The sequence below is a fragment of the Rasamsonia emersonii genome (genome assembly GCF_000968595.1).
Source record: "Rasamsonia emersonii CBS 393.64 chromosome Unknown ctg1118621762181, whole genome shotgun sequence".
NCBI lineage: Eukaryota > Fungi > Ascomycota > Eurotiomycetes > Eurotiales > Trichocomaceae > Rasamsonia > Rasamsonia emersonii.
In genome coordinates this window covers 1-16,847 of record NW_013562618.1, presented here as the reverse complement: position 1 = coordinate 16,847, position 16,847 = coordinate 1, and the positions used below count along the sequence as shown (strand labels likewise).

Genomic DNA, 16,847 nt, shown 5'->3' with positions numbered 1-16,847 from the left:
GTTTTCCAACGACACCCCAGTAGTAGGCTTTTTGATGTCAATTGTTTCAGACGGCATATTAACTGCTATGTGACATTAAACTTAGCTCTATAGAATTACCAGCATCCCCGACAGACATTCAGTGCAGGTCCACCAATCTCAATCTCAATAAAGCCATCCAAAGCAGGACACGCGAAGTGCATGCCTCTAGTCCATCAAACATGGAACTACGATCTACGACGAACTTAGATTCCTGTATCTAACACGATCAGCTACGTGGGAAATTCTGTAGTGTATGCGATGCTGCATTCTCGAGATTGCGAGATTCGGTTGTGAGCCGAGTTTCGAGAGGAGTTGGCGAAACCCGAGGTCCGACGCCCCACTCCTACTTCTCCGCATTGCAGCATGCTCCGAGTACGACTCGGGCCCCTGTATTTTCTCAAATATCACGTCCCTTTTGTCAATTGAGTCCATTTTGCATCATCAGTAGTAGCCAGCACATCCACTGCGTTGCATTACTCCAGTAGAGAGAGGATTCCGCACCATGTTGTTGTCAAAGAGACCGGCCTTGGCTCGGTTGATGACTGTTGTCCAGTCATCATGCCAGAGCCGAGTCTGTACATTCAGCAGCACGTCTTCCTCCTACGATGCCTCTTCATCCCCAAATGCCTCTTCAGTTGCCTCTTCTTTCCTCTCCCGCTTTCAGTCGCAGGGTCCGCAGACCCGCACGCAAGTTCTCGACGCCAATCAGCTACAGCTGCTTTCCCTCACGCTGGACCGGCCCACCCTCTATCCTGGCACTTCTGATCTCTCCCGCAATGCCCCTCCTCCTCCCAACGGCACTCCCGTTCCGCCGGGATATCACCTCGTCTACTTTACGCCCGCTTTCCTCGAGCACGAGCTCGGTGCTGACGGGACGGATACCTCGTACAACCCCGACGCTCCGTTCACGCGGCGGATGTGGGCTGGCGGCGAGGTGCGATGGCCCAGAGACGCAAACGGTAAACCGAACCTGTTGCGCGTGGGACAGGAAGTCAAGGAAACCACGAGGGTTCTGAGCGCAGAGCCCAAAGTGGTGAGGAAGACGGGAGAAGAGATGATCGTTGTCGGAGTCGAGAAGACGTTTGAGAACGAGGATGGCGTTGCGGTTGTCGATCAACGGTAGTATTGCGCCTGACCTGAAAGCATACATATTATTGTTTTCCTAGGTGTGTCTTCTGATAGATAAATTGCTGTCCAGGAACTGGGTCTTCCGAAAAGCTCTCACATCTCCTCCTCCGGCCCCGAACCAACAACAGACGACTTCCGCTCCATCTCCAGCGTCATCATCATCATCATCTGACCCATCATCCGCGGGGAAGAAGAAGATCCACAAACGCAGCTTCTGCCGCAGTCCAGTGACGCTATTCCGCTTCTCGGCACTGACCTTCAACCCACACAAGATCCACTATTCCGTGCCCTGGGCCCGCGACGTAGAAGGACACAAGAACATCGTCGTCCACGGACCATTGAATCTGATTTCGATCCTCGATCTCTGGCGGGATGTGCGGCAGGAAGAACGCAGCAAGTCTGATGATGATGAGAGTTCGTTGATATCAGTGCCGCAGAGTATCTCGTACCGCGCCACGAGTCCGCTGTATGCGGACGAGGAGTATGAAATCGTGCTGGAGGACTTGGGGCACGAGAGCAAAGTTAACATTTACGACCATGACGGTGTCATCGCCATGAAGGCGGATATTAAGGAGTCGTGACATTTTTCCCTTAAACAGCATTTATATATACATACGTGTACTTCCCGAAACTGTTACTTATATAAGTAACAAAATTGGCATGTATATAAAGTTTTAATTACCACAGTTACGACCTTTATAGTATCAAAAGTGAAAAGACGGGGTAACACATCCAATCATTCTGTCAACATAAAAGAACATGGCTTCTGACGAAGATAACATCACTATATGGATCCCTACGTTAGACACAGCCATTGAGTGTGCTATACTCCTCCAACGGGCGATGTTTCTCCGCTCAGACATCAAGTACCCTTGAACTTCGGCAATCAATTCGTGCATATACGTCCCATTTTGCATATACGTATCATTTTTGTGATCTCTAGAATTGTTTCATGACGTCTGTGGGCTAGTGATTCGTGGCATCGTGAGTTTGATTTTTACCGATTGAAATTACTTAAGGAGGAAACAACCTCGGCAACCTTGCTCATGTGAAAGCATGACTTGTTGCATATGATCGTCATACTTGGCTGGTGTCTATGGAACTATTGTCGGGTAGGAATGTTCTTTCGCTTTGACTGATAATGATAACTATATACGACTAGTAATGTATAATACTAGAACAAAGTTTAGGATTCATGACTCTACCATGAATCGTCTCAGACTCGGGTATCATAGGATCAAAGAGCGAAGGCGAATGTAAAAAAGCACGGTAGGCTAGCAGAACTATAGCCTGACTTGCGCAGCGTTTAATCTTTCCCAATCTTCTGTCCCGAAAGGCACATACTTGTTATTCTGTAGCCAGTATAGTCGATCAGTTGCGGCAACACGCGACGGATCAACACCCTCAACCCGTAAGGTGTGCTTTTGCTGCTTATTGTTGCCCGTCGCTTGCATTTGAGGAGTCACTCGCAAGAACAATGGAACCGCGTATCGGGGCAGATTGGCAAGCGCATGAGCGGCCAGAGATTCGAGAACTGCTGCTGATGGTTCCGGAGCCGGCTGGCCCTCGCTCGCAACATTTTGGTCTCGGAGAACAATCGCTGCACAGCCCGCGCGTCCATCGTGATGCGGCAGCGAAACGCCGTACACGTTGGCTTCCAGAATGGCGGGATGGTTCCCGAGGATCTCTGCGACCTCGGACGTCGAAACGTTCTCACTCTTCCACCGGAACGTGTCGCCGATGCGGTCTGAAAAATACCACCTGCCTTCGTGATCCCACCGCACCATATCGCCGGTCCGGAACCAGGCATCACCTTTGGCAAACACATCGCGAAGAATTTTCCCTTCGGTCGCCTTCGAATTGTTGTAGTAGCCTTGGAATCCCTGCGAGATGTTGTCCGGATCAAGAGCGTAGATCAGCTCCCCTGGCTCTCCTCGCGGCACACGGCGGCAGAACCCTGTTTTCGGATCGCGCCACGGTGCTTCGGTCTCATGATCTACCTCGACAATGGCCATGGTCCGTCCAAGGAGGAGCTGTGCGAGGTAGCCATTTCGGCCGATGGCACCAGCTGCGAAGTCGTTGGACGATATATTCCAATGTCCCGAGACCCCTTCGGTAGAAGCATAGAACTCGGCAATGGTTTCGATGCCAAAACGCTCCTTGACCCGATTCCAGACATCTGGACGCAGCCCATTCCCGTAAGCTACCCGCACATTGTTCTTCTTGTCGAGATCCTCGCCCGTGACTGGGTCAACCTCGCGAGGCACAGCCAGAAGGTAGCGCAAGGTTTCACCAACGTATTGGATGATCGTGGCGTCATTTTCGCGCACTTCTTTCCAGAAATTTCTCGCGGAAAAGCGATGGCCGATAATGAGCGTCGTCCCGCCAATCAGGCAGGCACAAAAGGCCAATATCGCCGCCGTGGAGTGGTAGAGAGGCATACACTAGAAACGTCAGTGCTCTGAGCTAGCAAGTTTTCAGACACGGAGAAAAGGAGTCTCACCGTGAATACTCGATCAGTCTTCTTCAGGCTGATCCACTTGGTGATGAATGTGCCGCCCGCCCAACATTTAAACCAGCTGACAATGGCAGGTTTTGGAAGTCCAGTCGTTCCACTGGTATAGATCAACATGGCCATATCGCGGCCGATAGGACCACTTCGGGCGCTGTCATCTTCCCGAATGGGAGCGGTTTGCAGGATCTGGGCCTCCAAGTCAGGGGTAAAGAAGACCACTTCCACCGGCCCCTTGTCGTCTCTAAAATCCGGAGAAGAGAATGTGGCCAGCTGCTCCGGAGGGAAGCGATCGCGGACCTCCTCATCGACAATCAAAAGCCTAGCCGACGACACCTTGACCGAGTGTGTCAGCGGCTTGCCGCTGAGATTGTAGTTGATGAAGGCTGGAACAGCACCGATGCTCCACAGGCCCATCCAGATAAACACAAAATTGGACGAGTTCATAAAGTCCATAGCAACAATTTCCTTCGGCTTGACCCCGAACTTATTCTTGAAAAACTGGCCGTATCGCAGGGCAGTCTGGTATGTCTCGTGGAAAGTCCAAGTCCGGCCATTGTAGACGATGAAGGGATGGTTGGCGGTGCTGGAAGCGAGAGCATGTTTCTCCAGGACATAGAACAAATTAATGCGGTCCCAGTGCTCCGCCAATCTGGATTTCAGCAATATTCGGACCAAAGCGCTCAGGAGGTTCCAGTCGTAGAAGACGGACCATCTCGCATTCAGGTAGGCTAGCGAGGCGGCGACAGCAGGAGCCGCGATTCGCAGGGGAATGTCTAGACAAGGGTCCATGGTCAGAATATTAAGTCCTCAATCTTTGAACTGGTCGTAGTCGCACCTGTGAGAGCAGGAAGTGGTGGAAGTGGTGGAAGTGGTGGCAGTTGTGGCATCGCGATGACTAGGCAGCCTGGGGGCTATGTCCACGAATCCAGATCGGAAAAGAAGAGAACCCGCCGAACAGACGCAATGAAGCGACACAACAGCAGGTTTGGGAAAACAAAGAAAGAGCGGGGAGGGCCGACTTGGAGGTTCATGTAGGTAGCCGTGTGGCACGGAAGTGACGGAACATCTTATTTTATTAGCGCTGGGAAGGAGCGATGGAGATGCCTCGGCTCGATGAAGGCGACATATGAAGACGGCAGGAATGACAGGAATGCGCTGTGCTCCGCCCCCGGGAGGCAGGCGGTGGCCGCGCTCTGGTGGGCCACTTACGTACCACCTGGTCGGTACGCAGGCAACATTCAATGTTCCTGATAGATTTATTTCTTATTTCCATGTTCAGACACCGTCTGCAAGATCAATGATTCCTTTTTGAGAAGGACATTGCAGTGGACTGGTGTTGCATGGCCGTCACATTCTCCCGACGCAAGGGGGCTCGGAGCAGCTAAGATGACAGCAAGCTCGTGCTCTCAGAACGGGAAGGGGAACAGCCAGAAGATCAGTGGAGAAGCAGCGTTTACTTAGGCAAGTAATAGAATTCTCTAACCCTATGCGGGCCGCTCCTTCTGCAGACTGCAGGTGGCTAGCTGCCTAATTCGGTAACCCTCAGGGGCCTCAACCTCGGCGTGCCAACTCGAGCACGCGCCTGGAAAGAGCATGGGATTGCTTCGTGCAGGTCGTTCTTACTGCGTTAACCACTCATTGCCAGTCCAACTTTCGCCGATTCTATGATCTTAAAGGACTCCAACGATAGCATTTTCGCCGGTCGCGTCGTATGCCTCAGTATCATGGTGAATGAAAACTCATGTCAAGGATCTGAACGCCATGTGTATAATTTAAAGGTGTCCCACGATGTACTGCACAGTCCTGGCAAAAATTATATGTACATATCGACAGACAGGTAGAACTGTCTTCTGTATGGGACCAATTAAGCTAATTGCACTCCGTGAATTCTACCAATCCTCGATCTGGAATGGTCTCCTCTGGTAGACAGTAAGGAATATTTTCGCCTTTCAGGCTCTTGAAGACGCTCGTGTATTCAGCCTATGTCGCAGAAGATTGTCAGAATCGTCGCGATGGTGATAGACAGAGTATTGCGGCTTCGACCACAGTACCAAAGCCAAGGCATGAATGGAGCAAAAAGGAGACTTGGGAAATTTCCCCTTACCTGGATAATATCGATAAATTCTTGATAAATTCCATCCTTGATCATCCTCTGGCGGACAAAGTCCGACACACCGCCAAGAAGGGCGTTGACTGTCGTAATCTTACTATCCCACGTCACCAAACCGGAGATCAAGGTTCCGTCGATGCGGGAGGATTCGGTGCTGCCGTAGGGATCTTTGGATAAAGGAAGAAACAGGTCAGCCAATCAATTCATTTTTATATTATGCCACAAGGAATCAGTGCTGCATCGACATACTTTGCATCTTTTTAGCAATGACCATGTTCCTCCACCAGGCGAGACCGACTTTTTTGTCGAAAAGCAAGGTCGGAAAGACGCTGTAAGGAGTAATGACATCCAGTTCCTGGACAGTCTGGCTTGCAATAGAAGGAATTCCAGCGTTGGAGATATAGCCAATTATCTGTCCCGTGCTAGGATCCGTTGAATTGTTGACTGAAGCGAACATTCCGGGGACTTTCGTCACAACCGAGTTGCAGGTGCGAGCTCGTTCGGCGTTGTTGTAAAGCCGCCTTGGGGGAAGTCATAGTCAGCGTGGACTGTGATAAGTTGGAGCGAACGATATCTACCTAATGATGTCAACATCGTAATAGGGCATTTCGAGCACCTTCCACTGCTCGTGACCTGAAAACCAATATCCTGATCGCATATTAGAAGTTAATTATATGGATACACGCGGAGATACAAACCTTCCTGGACAGTAATTGGTCCTACACCACCCATGTTGTATTCGACACTCACTAGCTGGGGTCTCTTGACCTCCCATAGCATCTGCTTGTCGTTTTCAGATAGACCACCGAAGAACTGCAGCCACCACGTGAACAATTCGCCCTCATACGGATCGTTAATCCTTCCGTCATCTGCGCACGAATAGTTCTGTCGTGGGTCATTCACAGGCCAGGATTGGTTCCGAATGGCAGTGACTGCGCAGACTTGGCCTTGGCCGGCATAAAAGATCTTAAGAGTGCAGCATTATTAGCTCTGGCAGAACTGGAAGAAAAAAGGCGCAAAAAGATATGGAGATAGAGGGATGGGAGGAGAGAAAGGTTTTTACCTTGGCTGCTGTTGTTTTTGTGTAGTCTAGCCAGCGCTGCCAGCCTTGCGCTAGCCGCTGATATGAGTCATTATGACTGCTTTCTAGGACCTCAATGGCGCTGTACACAGCCCATAACAGCTCACTATCATGACACAAGAGAGTAATTAGCCAGAGTAATTAGCTTCTCGCGCCCAGTAATCAACATGGAGACCTAGAGTTATACCCATTGTCTAATGCTGGAACGCGATTAACCCAGTCCCACGTCGGCGAGATATCCCGGGTATCCTTGGCATTATTGTACCAGGGAAGAAAGCCTCCGAATCCCGGGTAGGTTTCGTTGAACTTTAGGTAAGTAGCCAATTTTGTCTCCAAGATAGAAGCTGCTATATCTGGCGCAGCCTCTGGGTTGGATGGTGAAAGGAACTGGGCAGCTTCTTGCGAGCCATTTATCGCATGGGCATAAACCATCACCTGGAGTGACTGCAGGCGGGAAAAAAGAAAAGAGTGAGCAAAACTCCACTCGGGATATCTGCGGACTTCTACTGACCTCTTTACTCGCAGCACTGAAGTTGTGCTGTGAGGTTGCCAGGCCGGTCGTCAGATCAATTTGAGTCCCGTCGTACGACATGCCATTGAGCGTATTATAGCCCACGCTATTCTGGTGGAAACGGCCCTCCCAATACAGCAGATCCATGATGAAGTCCGTTGGATCGTTCAGAATATCGCTTTGGTTGTACTGGAGAGCAAAGCGACATGATGGTGTACCACGGGACTTCAGCGCTGGACGCGCTGTGGCGGTTGTCGCCCAGGCAAGGAGCAGAGATGCCCTAAACACCCGCATACCGAATTCAGAACGCATGAATGGACTCAACTGCTCTCTGGCAGGCACATTGCGTGCCTTTCGCAGGGTCTATATACATAGCCAAAACATGGTGCGGAGGACGGAGTATATCCTACCCCATACTCCGCAATCTCAGCGAGTTATGGTATAGCTCCATCATTTCAACGAATGAATTTTCGGTGATTGGAAGGTGGGAAAGATGCGCGACAGAGAAATTCTACCAAAGCTTCCCCACTCACTAACCCTAATCTACTAGGCGGCGGGGAAATACGGCTGGAGATTAATATTAAAGGATCCTTTGAGCGGCCAAATGCTCCTGGACATCGGATTATTTTCAAGCATTGCTGAGTATGTACAATGGATTGACTTAGACCCTGCTATTACGCACTATTACTACTGTCTGCCATGAGCAAGGCCAAGCGTGGGCCGTCCGACCGGGCGTGCGATCGCTGCCGGAAGAGGAAGGCGAGGGTGAGTGAGTCCCCAACTTCGCATAGAACAGGTGCAAGACGGGGCCACTTACCATCTGTTACCAGTGCGATTTCACCGGGTCGGCCTGCAGCAGGTGCCAACTAGCCGGCATCGATTGCACCTTCTTTATGCCCGTGGGACGACGAGGCCCAAAGACCCGACAGTCGAGAGCCGAAGCCCTCAACGCGGTGCCTCTGATCCAGGAACCGCCTGTGTCGCAGCTGCCAGAACGGAATGCCGAGTCAGTTGCGCCTTCCCTGGGGACCTCTGAGAACATTCCCCTGCCAAGCGCCACGTGGGAGACCCGCGTCGGCATTAATCCCGCTCTGTCCTCGTCGCAGGTCTCCCAGCAGCAGCCCGTGCCCAGTCCCATCTCCGACACCGCGTCGTCGCGTCTCCTCTCGTCTTTCCAGCGCTGGGATGATCTCGCTGCAGCCGTGGCCTGCAAGATCCCCACGCTCACCCTGGAAAGGCTTGCCAACAAATGTTTCGATCTGTATTTCGAGTATCTCTTCCCTTTGATCCCATTGGTTCACGAACCGAGTCTGCGGGCCGGACTAGACTTCTTCGTGACGCGAAATCTTCACGCTCGACGCGCAAGCAAGACTACCGCGGAGCTCTGGTCACCTTCCGTTCAAAGGAATGCAGCTGGTAGTGACACTTCGACTCTGGACACGGTGGGCACCCTGGAGTATCCAGAATCATGGCCCGAGTCCACCTTCACACTTCTGACGGCCGTTTGCGCCGAAGCAGCCTCCCTGCTTCCAGCAGAGATCTTTCCTGAAGGAGACCTCATCGCCGATGTGTTTCTGAACGCCTCCCGGGATTGTCTAAACAGCTACATAGAGGCTGATCTGGAACACCCGAATGCAAATTCGGTGACCATCCGATACTTTCATTCCAACTGCCTTCACGCCGCCGGCAAGCCCAAATACTCATGGCATATTTTTGGAGAGGCCGCCAGACTGGTCCAGGTGATGCAATTACATGATGAATCATCGTACGAAGGATTGTTTCCCGTCGAGGCGGAGCTGCGCAGGAGAGCGTTCTGGATTGTCTATATGGGAGATAAGTCAGCTGCTATTTTGAATAATCGTCCCATTACCTTGCATAAATTTTCGTTCGATTCTCGCATCACGACGCCCTATCCATCTGGCATTGTCAATGAACCCGCCATTTCTCCGGGCCAAGTACGGACAGATATTGCGCAACCCGACTTCATCGCAGGATTCAATGCAAACGTACGCCTATGGCAAGCCGCATCTGATCTCCTGCTTGAAATAAGAATCTTACAAGAGAACCGGGTCCTGGGACAACCCCTTACTGACGAACAAAGAGGTCGCATCGATGCGCTATATGTTCGCTTCATGACCTGTCTCGATGATCTGCCTCTCCATTTGCAGATCGACAATTTTGGGAGCGCAAACGAGGGACGCGATCACTCAAAGCAGGCGGTGATCCAGAGGGTCAATCTCCAGGTCTCGTTCCACTGCCTCAGAATGGTAATTACTCAGAAGTTTGAGGGACCAGAATTCTTGACTCCGACAGTGGAACAAACGGACTTGTTGCTCTTGAGAAAAACCGAAATCGCCCGTGACATGTTACGGGTGATCCGCGAAGCGCCCTTCTGGGCGTTGCAGGTTAATGGAGAGCCCTGTGTAAGCATGACTCAATTTTTCTGTCGGGATCTTGAAGACGCGCTCTCTTTCTGACTGTAAGGCACAGGTTGAAAAAATCCGACTCATTGGGGCAAGTTTACTCGCAATCATCCATCGGAATAAAACTTCACCGCTTTCATCCCGAGCACGAAGTGACTTTACGGTCCTGCTCGATATTCTAACAAGACTGGATTCGAAAGCGTCCGACGCTTTGCGGAACAGTTCCTGGGTTCCCTAGCGTGGTGCTTCTCATGATGTGATGTACAGTACAAATCAAAGGTCTTTCTTCGTTCGACTGCTTTGAAGAGAAAATACCTTGTCTATGCCAGGGACTTTCGGTCACCAAGCCTACTGAGGACGAAGTTTTTACGATCTACTCTCTGGGCAGGCTTCCTATTTGTATTACTTGCCATAATTCTCGCTATATCCCTCACTAACATGTCTAGTATAACCTGTTTGAAATTTGCGCTGCCCAAGCGACTTGCACCGAAAGTCCTATTCTCTTAAACTAGAAGGGATAAGAATAAGGTCTATGTCTATTGAGAATGTCTATCAATCCAAAAAAGCTCTTATCACCTTGATCGGGAATATCTTGAGAAAACAGCTTTTTTTCACAGTGAGCCCCAAAACTCCCCGATGCTTGCAGTCCTATCTCACATACGGGGCTTGGGGCTCTCTGATTGGTATGCCCGAGAATCCTGTTCTTGACAGAGCTTTTGTGCCTGTCTTCCCATGCGCTCTTCGAACAACTGCTTCAAGACACGCGCTGACAATTTTGGTGTTCGCTCCAATGTGTCATAATCGGTATACGTAACTCCAAACCGAACGCCAAAACCGTCAGACCATTCTGAGCTGAATTAGCAGCGTTTACTACAGAGGCAAGGAAGTCCAAACTCACCCAAGTTATCAAGCAGAGACCACGCAAAATACCCCTTGACGACAGCGGCATCTTGGTTTATTGCTTGAGCGATGGCGTCAAGGTGCGTTTCGAAGTACTTGATGCGGTATGTGTCCCTGACGGCTTCATCGCGCGTCATCTTGTCTTCACCAGGACACGGACAGCCATTTTCGGTGACGTATATCGGCTTCTGGTAGAGGCGATAGATGCGTGTCAGATGTTTCCGGAATTTATCCGGACATGATCGAAGCCAATGGACACCACTCCTTTCTCCGATCGAGACACCATCGCTGTTCTCCTGCAGCTCATCCACGTTGCCCAGGAAGTCTGTTTCCGAGGGCGGCCCCGATCGATGACGAGCAAACTGGGCTGTGTAGTAGTTCATGCCGTAAAAGTCCACCTCTGCTTCTCTCAGAAGCGAGAATTCGTCTGCGGAGAACTGGGGCAGTCGCTCACCGAGCTGTTCGCGCATGCATTCAGGATAATCTTTGGCCAGACTGTGATAAATTAGGAGGGCTCGACGGTTGAGTTGCGGAGTGCTGAAAGCAGCAAGCCACTCACAGTATCGGATTTGCGAACCACCCAATATGAAACTGCATGCGTCGCTCTGCTGCAGCTTTATCTCGATCATCTTCGGCGTTCCATGGCTCATAGTAATCACCGTTTAAGGAGATACCAATGACACCCTTCTGTGACGCACGGAATTCTCTGTTGTAGAGTCTCACGGCGCGGGCGTGGCTCATGATTAGAGACTTCCCGACTATCCAGGGTTCTGTTGACGTGTCACCTTCAGAGGCGTCTTTATTTATGCTACTGCGACCTGGCGCATTGATCCCCGTGGCATATCCCTTGGGGAGACATTAGTTGATCGAACGTCATGCTTCCCAGCGGAGGTTCACGACAGACTCACAAAGATGGATACGATCCATGGCTCGTTGAGAGTGATCCAATTTTTGACTCGATCCCCAAACCGTTCGAAACAGAGTCGAGCATATCTCTCAAAGTCCTGCTGCGATTCCTCTACATTTAGCCAGCCTCCGTAGCGATCATGGAGTGCCTGCGGAAGATCCCAGTGGTAGAGAGTGACCCAAGGTGTAACCCCCCTGGCAATAAGAGAATCGATCAGTCTGTTATAGAAGGCTATACCGGCTTCGTTTACCGGATCATTTCGACCTCCCAGGGGAATCACTCTGGACCAGGAGATGGAGAATCGATATGCCTGAGCACCGTAGGCTGACAGGAGATCCAAGTCCTCTTCATAGCGATTGTAATGATCGCACGCGATGTCCCCATTTGCGCCTTTAGTCCTTGAAGGCTCCAGATGGCAAAAAGTGTCCCAGATGCTCTTCCCGCGACCGTCCTTGTCCACAGCTCCTTCAATCTGGTAGGCAGCAGTTGCAAATCCCCATTCGAAATCATGGGGCAATTGGTTGGGAATAGGCATGATGGAATCAATTGTCGTCCTCGACGGGGCAGCAACGAAAGAACAAATTGACAAGGCAGCAGCTGCAGAGATGGAGTGAAAAGAGAGAAAGAAGAAAAGGAGTTAACTTCAACTGACTTGCGGCTGGATTTGATCGCCCACCGGAATCCACCTGAACCTGTCAGCCCGAAAAGCGGTCGATCCAGGTTGTTCCACTGCCCATTGTTATCTTTTTTCATGATGAATTTCGTCTCTGTGGTCATTGGCATGGGAGATTCGCCGATGTCAGTGAAGCTGCTCGTCCCTGGTCATCGGGGAATATCGCGGACAAACGCCCACGTGGGCGACCGGCATGCCCATTGGTCCCGCTCCGTCTGCGGAACGCAGCCCGCGCCCAGTCCAATCCCCGACCCCGCTTCTACGCGTCTCTTTTTGTCTTTCCAGCGGTGTACAAATAGTTCGACGCCGATGGTCTCGCCGGTAGATGTGCCCGTTGACCCCGTAGAATTCTCCGATTCTCCTGTTCTCCGATGGTCTGGCTCTCCAAGCACAGTTCCTTCTCCGCACAGGCCCGTGGGACTTTCCCCAGACCCCGGATGGAAGAAACAGGTGAGAAAAATAGAAAGAAGAGAAAGAGGAAGGAAAATAAAGTAATTTAAGGTTAGCGTGTCTTAAGGGAAGCTGTCAGACGGAGCGCACGGTGATGCAGCGTCATCTCGGATATAAATAACAGCCCCAGAACGTCAATTGCGGGGATGTTCTGGACCACGCTCCTCTCTTTGCTTTTAAGATAAGATTCTAGTCTTCGTCCCTCTTCTCTGTTCATCCTCGTTCCTAGGTCCATAGCGTGACTGGTCGAGATGGCTCCTGCGGCCGCTCACGCTGTCGACGGTATCCTGCCACCAATTGACCTCAAGTCGATCCCGCCCTTCTATCGACGCAAGAATGGCATCCTGCTCTACTTTCTGCTTACTTCGTCGCTGTTGGCGAGTGCTGCGCTGGGAATCGATGGGGTGAGTTTTGCTGAGTTGCAGGTTCCGGGTGCCGCGCATTGACAATCTGAACTGTCTATTTTAGTCCATGACAAACGGCATGCAAGTTCTCGAGTCCTGGCAAAGCCGCTTTGGGTATCCCACGGGCTCCAAGCTGGGTTTCTTCGGGGCTGCCAATGCCATTGGCGGGGTGATTCCCTTCCTATTTCTCGGTTGGATTGGGGATGTCCTGGGCCGGCGAGTGCCAACGGCGCTGGGGTCGGTTATCATCATTGCCGGAGTCATTGTTGAATTCTTCGCAACGTCGCTGAACATGTACATCGGCGGCAAGATAGTGCTAGGAGTAGGCTCGTCGCTGATCCAAATGGGCGCGCCGGTCCTCGTCACCGAGCTGAGCCATCCGAAAGAGCGTGTGCAGATAACTACTTTTTACAACACATCCATTGTCCTTGGTTATGTCATTGGCGCCTGGGTGACCTTTGGATGTTATCGAATCAATAGCCAGTGGTCATGGCGCCTGCCTACTCTGATCCAGATCATTCCGTCCGCTTACCAATTCTGCTTGATCTTCTTCTGCCCCGAATCTCCCCGCTGGTTGATTGCTCACGGCCGCCTTAAGAAGGCCAGGGATATCCTTGTCAAGTACCACGGGGAGTGTGACCCTAATTCGAAGCTGGTTGAATTCGAGTTCGCAGAGATCCAACAGGTCCTCGCAAAGGAGGCTGAAAACAACATGACGTGGAGAGACTTCTTTTCTTCGGTGCCCAATCTGAAACGCATTGCACTCTGCTTTCTGACCGCCCTGTTCAGCCAGAGCTCCGGAAACCTGCTCGTTTCGAATTACCTCACACAGATCCTAAAAGATACAGGATTGAAAACCCAGGCCCAGATCACACTCGTCAACGGCATGGTGACCCTTTGGCAATACATTGTCGCAGTGACTGTCACTATTTTTATCGACCGCTTCAAGCGCCGGACCTTTTTCGTCACCGGCTCCGGCGGGGTGCTTGTCGTCTTCATTGTATGGACCATCGCTTCTCAGCAATACATCGAACATAATTCTTTGGCTGCTGGCCGCTTGGTCTTGGCCTGTATCTTCATCTTCCAAGCCTTTTACACCATGGCGTGGACGAATCTGGTCGTCACATATCCCCTGGAAATCGTCACCTACCAGATGCGAGCCAAGACGTGGGTCTTTGTCCTGCTTACGATCCAAGTATCTTCCATCTTTGGGGGTTACGTCAACCCGATCGGGCTGGCCAATATCGGCTGGCGTTTCTATATCTACTACTGTGTCTGGGTAGCTCTCATCTTCCTCATTGTCTACTTCTTCTTTGTCGAGACGGCGGGGCCGACCCTCGAGGAGCTGACGTACATCTTCGAGGGTAAAGAAGAGAAGTTACCAGTGACCCAGGAGATAGCAGAAGTGAAGCGTGATGTTCATGAAATGGAGCGTGTTTAATAAAACATGGATGAATCGAGTCTTTATGAGAAGCTGTCGGCTTGCATTACGAAGATTTTTTTTAAAAAATTCCGTGTTTATATTGTATATATCATAGCGAAAACGAAAGGAAAAACGATATACCAATTCCTAATGCCAGATTACATCAATAACAGACGAGTATAATAATCCAATCAAGGTTCTGTACTGGCAGTCGAAAGTCACATGAAAGTCACATGTCACATGCAAAGTTACCGGGTAGGTATCTATCCATGGCTCGCATCTCGACCAAAATAAATCATTTTCAAGTTCACCATCACGCGGAGCTGGAGTTCTTCGCAGTCTCTATTATATGGGGAATATTGTGCTCCATGAAGTATTCTTTTTTTTAAGGTGTTTCCCTTGGTTGATCTTGAAGTCACTATTTCCCCTTTTTATTTATTGTATTATGATGCTGTTTGGACCAGACTACTCCGCTAAAGGGACTTCCTCAAAGCCCTTCTTCATGAACTCTCGCAACTGCTCCAGGCCCTTCTCCAGCACCTCTGTTTCACACACATATCCGATCCGGACATAGCCCTTGAAATCCCCATCCCGGCCGAAACACAGACTGCCGGGCACAAACAGCACTCCGGCCTTTTCGTTCAGGAACTTACAGAAGGCGACATCGTCTACGGGCCGACCCATCTTGGAGAAGCGCACGAATGCGGTGGTGCCCGCTCGGGGCTTGACCCAATCGCAGGCCCACCGGTGCGATTCTATAAACTTCTCCAGCAGCCCGAGGTTGGTCTTGGCCAGGTCGATATTCCGACGCAGCAGATTGTGTATACAGTGTGGCGCAAGCGCGAAGCTCGCGATGGCGTCATCCAGCTGTCCAACGGAGATGGTGGTGTAGTCTCTGCCGGCCATGCAGCTGTCAATGATGGCCTTGCTGCGGGATGCGATCCAGCCTACCCGGATCCCTGCGAGACTGTAGGCTTTTGACATCGAGCTGGTCGCGACCGTATGCTCGTATCCAAGGGAGAGCACAGAAGGCGGGAACTCCGGATCCCCCGGCGAGATGGAGTGAAAGACGGGTCGATAGACCTCATCTGCATGAATGATGATGGACTGGCGACGAGCGATGTCGACAATCTCTTCGAGAGTGGAGCGGGGAATGATGGCACCGGTGGGATTCTGAGGGTTGCTGAGAGGTGGTCAGTCCTGGTCATCGCAGCCTGGCAGAAGGACCCCGACATAGACGTACTTGAGAATAATGAGCTTGGTGTTCGGCCGGATGAGGCTCTCCAGCTCCTTGACATCCAATGCCCACCCATCGTCCTGCTTCGCCTTCCACAAGGTCACTTCCGCTCCCAGCGACTCGGGAACGGAATACAGTTGTTGGTAGGTGGGATAGTGGCAGATGACATGGTCTCCCGGACCAACAAGAGTGTAATAGAGCAGAAAATTGGCCTGGATCGCTCCCGCCGTGATCAGGATATTCTCCTTTGGCAGCGGCGTGGGCGTCTTGACGGAGTACAGGTGGGACAGATGGCCCCGAAACTCATCCGAACCCCTGATGGCGCCATAGGTGAGTTTCCTCGTAGAGAGCGAGAGGGGGTCGATGGATGATTTTTCCGACGACAAGTTCGTCAGGTCGTCAATGGAGATCGAAGCGCAGCACGTCTCTGCGATGTTGTATGTGGTGCTCGTCTCGTACTTTTCCATCCACTATGTATATACAATACATTGCAAGTCGCAACCAGTCAGAGCGGTGCTGCGGGGAACTCGCTGTGGGGGAGGGGAAGAGGGCTTATCGGGTTTATTATCATCGTACGTACTTGTTCGACGGCAAAGGGCTCGATCTTCACCATGGCTGTGGCGCTGGAATGTGCTTATACGGAAGCGAATGGCAATAATCACACGGTGGTGAACTCCTCAGGCCTCATTCTTTCGATTTAATACTATTTCCGCCCGTCTCCAGTCTGCTTCCCCTCTTCTTTTAAGCGCGCCCTTCTGGCGACACGCCACCCCCATTGCGAGATCACGTGTCTGCGATCAGGCACGCTTTCTGCCTCCCCGCAATTAAGACAGTCAGGTGACCAGTCCCTGGACATTACGGGACACAAGCAGCTTGCATTTCATGGATATCCCTGCTGGCCTTTGTAGCGCTTGAGATGCATCGTCTTATTGACATTCCAGCTCAGTTGGCCGCTTTTGGCGTAGTTAATTGAGAATGCTGGATGCGTCTGCCTCCTGCCCGCTGCAGCTAGCCAGGGCGGTCTGCTGACAAGAATAGCTGGCACGGCGCCTTATCAGCTCCCC

The 16,847-nt window shown here is 51.4% G+C and overlaps 7 protein-coding genes across 7 annotated transcripts; 3 read left to right on the top strand and 4 right to left on the bottom strand.

Moving 5' to 3' along the window:
* Window positions 1-523: 523 nt before the first annotated feature.
* Window positions 524-1,730, top strand: T310_9657 (uncharacterized protein; the record flags this gene model as incomplete). The annotated part of the gene is made up of 2 exons (XM_013467886.1): window positions 524-1,140; window positions 1,220-1,730. 2 exons carry the CDS (start codon window positions 524-526, stop codon window positions 1,728-1,730), a joined length of 1,128 nt encoding a protein of 375 aa, XP_013323340.1.
* A 521-nt stretch (window positions 1,731-2,251) lies between these two features.
* On the bottom strand, window positions 2,252-4,453 carry T310_9656 (Long-chain fatty acid transporter; the record flags this gene model as incomplete). Its single annotated transcript, XM_013467885.1, has 3 exons — window positions 2,252-2,297; window positions 2,494-3,593; window positions 3,653-4,453. The coding sequence occupies 3 exons, from the start codon at window positions 4,451-4,453 to the stop codon at window positions 2,252-2,254; spliced, it is 1,947 nt and encodes a 648-aa protein (XP_013323339.1).
* A 1,080-nt stretch (window positions 4,454-5,533) lies between these two features.
* Window positions 5,534-7,660, bottom strand: T310_9655 (GPI anchored protein; the record flags this gene model as incomplete). The annotated part of the gene is made up of 8 exons (XM_013467884.1): window positions 5,534-5,644; window positions 5,769-5,941; window positions 6,024-6,295; window positions 6,353-6,422; window positions 6,473-6,740; window positions 6,838-6,961; window positions 7,043-7,290; window positions 7,367-7,660. The coding sequence occupies 8 exons, from the start codon at window positions 7,658-7,660 to the stop codon at window positions 5,534-5,536; spliced, it is 1,560 nt and encodes a 519-aa protein (XP_013323338.1).
* Window positions 7,661-8,065: 405 nt separating this feature from the next.
* T310_9654 (C6 transcription factor) lies at window positions 8,066-9,843 on the top strand (the record flags this gene model as incomplete). The annotated part of the gene is made up of 2 exons (XM_013467883.1): window positions 8,066-8,131; window positions 8,197-9,843. The coding sequence occupies 2 exons, from the start codon at window positions 8,066-8,068 to the stop codon at window positions 9,841-9,843; spliced, it is 1,713 nt and encodes a 570-aa protein (XP_013323337.1).
* Window positions 9,844-10,442: 599 nt separating this feature from the next.
* T310_9653 (beta-glucosidase) lies at window positions 10,443-12,131 on the bottom strand (the record flags this gene model as incomplete). The annotated part of the gene is made up of 4 exons (XM_013467882.1): window positions 10,443-10,636; window positions 10,688-11,184; window positions 11,249-11,535; window positions 11,598-12,131. The coding sequence occupies 4 exons, from the start codon at window positions 12,129-12,131 to the stop codon at window positions 10,443-10,445; spliced, it is 1,512 nt and encodes a 503-aa protein (XP_013323336.1).
* An 839-nt stretch (window positions 12,132-12,970) lies between these two features.
* Window positions 12,971-14,564, top strand: T310_9652 (MFS hexose transporter; the record flags this gene model as incomplete). Its single annotated transcript, XM_013467881.1, has 2 exons — window positions 12,971-13,123; window positions 13,188-14,564. The coding sequence occupies 2 exons, from the start codon at window positions 12,971-12,973 to the stop codon at window positions 14,562-14,564; spliced, it is 1,530 nt and encodes a 509-aa protein (XP_013323335.1).
* A 447-nt stretch (window positions 14,565-15,011) lies between these two features.
* On the bottom strand, window positions 15,012-16,396 carry T310_9651 (Aminotransferase; the record flags this gene model as incomplete). Its single annotated transcript, XM_013467880.1, has 3 exons — window positions 15,012-15,729; window positions 15,790-16,253; window positions 16,364-16,396. 3 exons carry the CDS (start codon window positions 16,394-16,396, stop codon window positions 15,012-15,014), a joined length of 1,215 nt encoding a protein of 404 aa, XP_013323334.1.
* Between the last annotated feature and the right edge of the window lie 451 nt (window positions 16,397-16,847).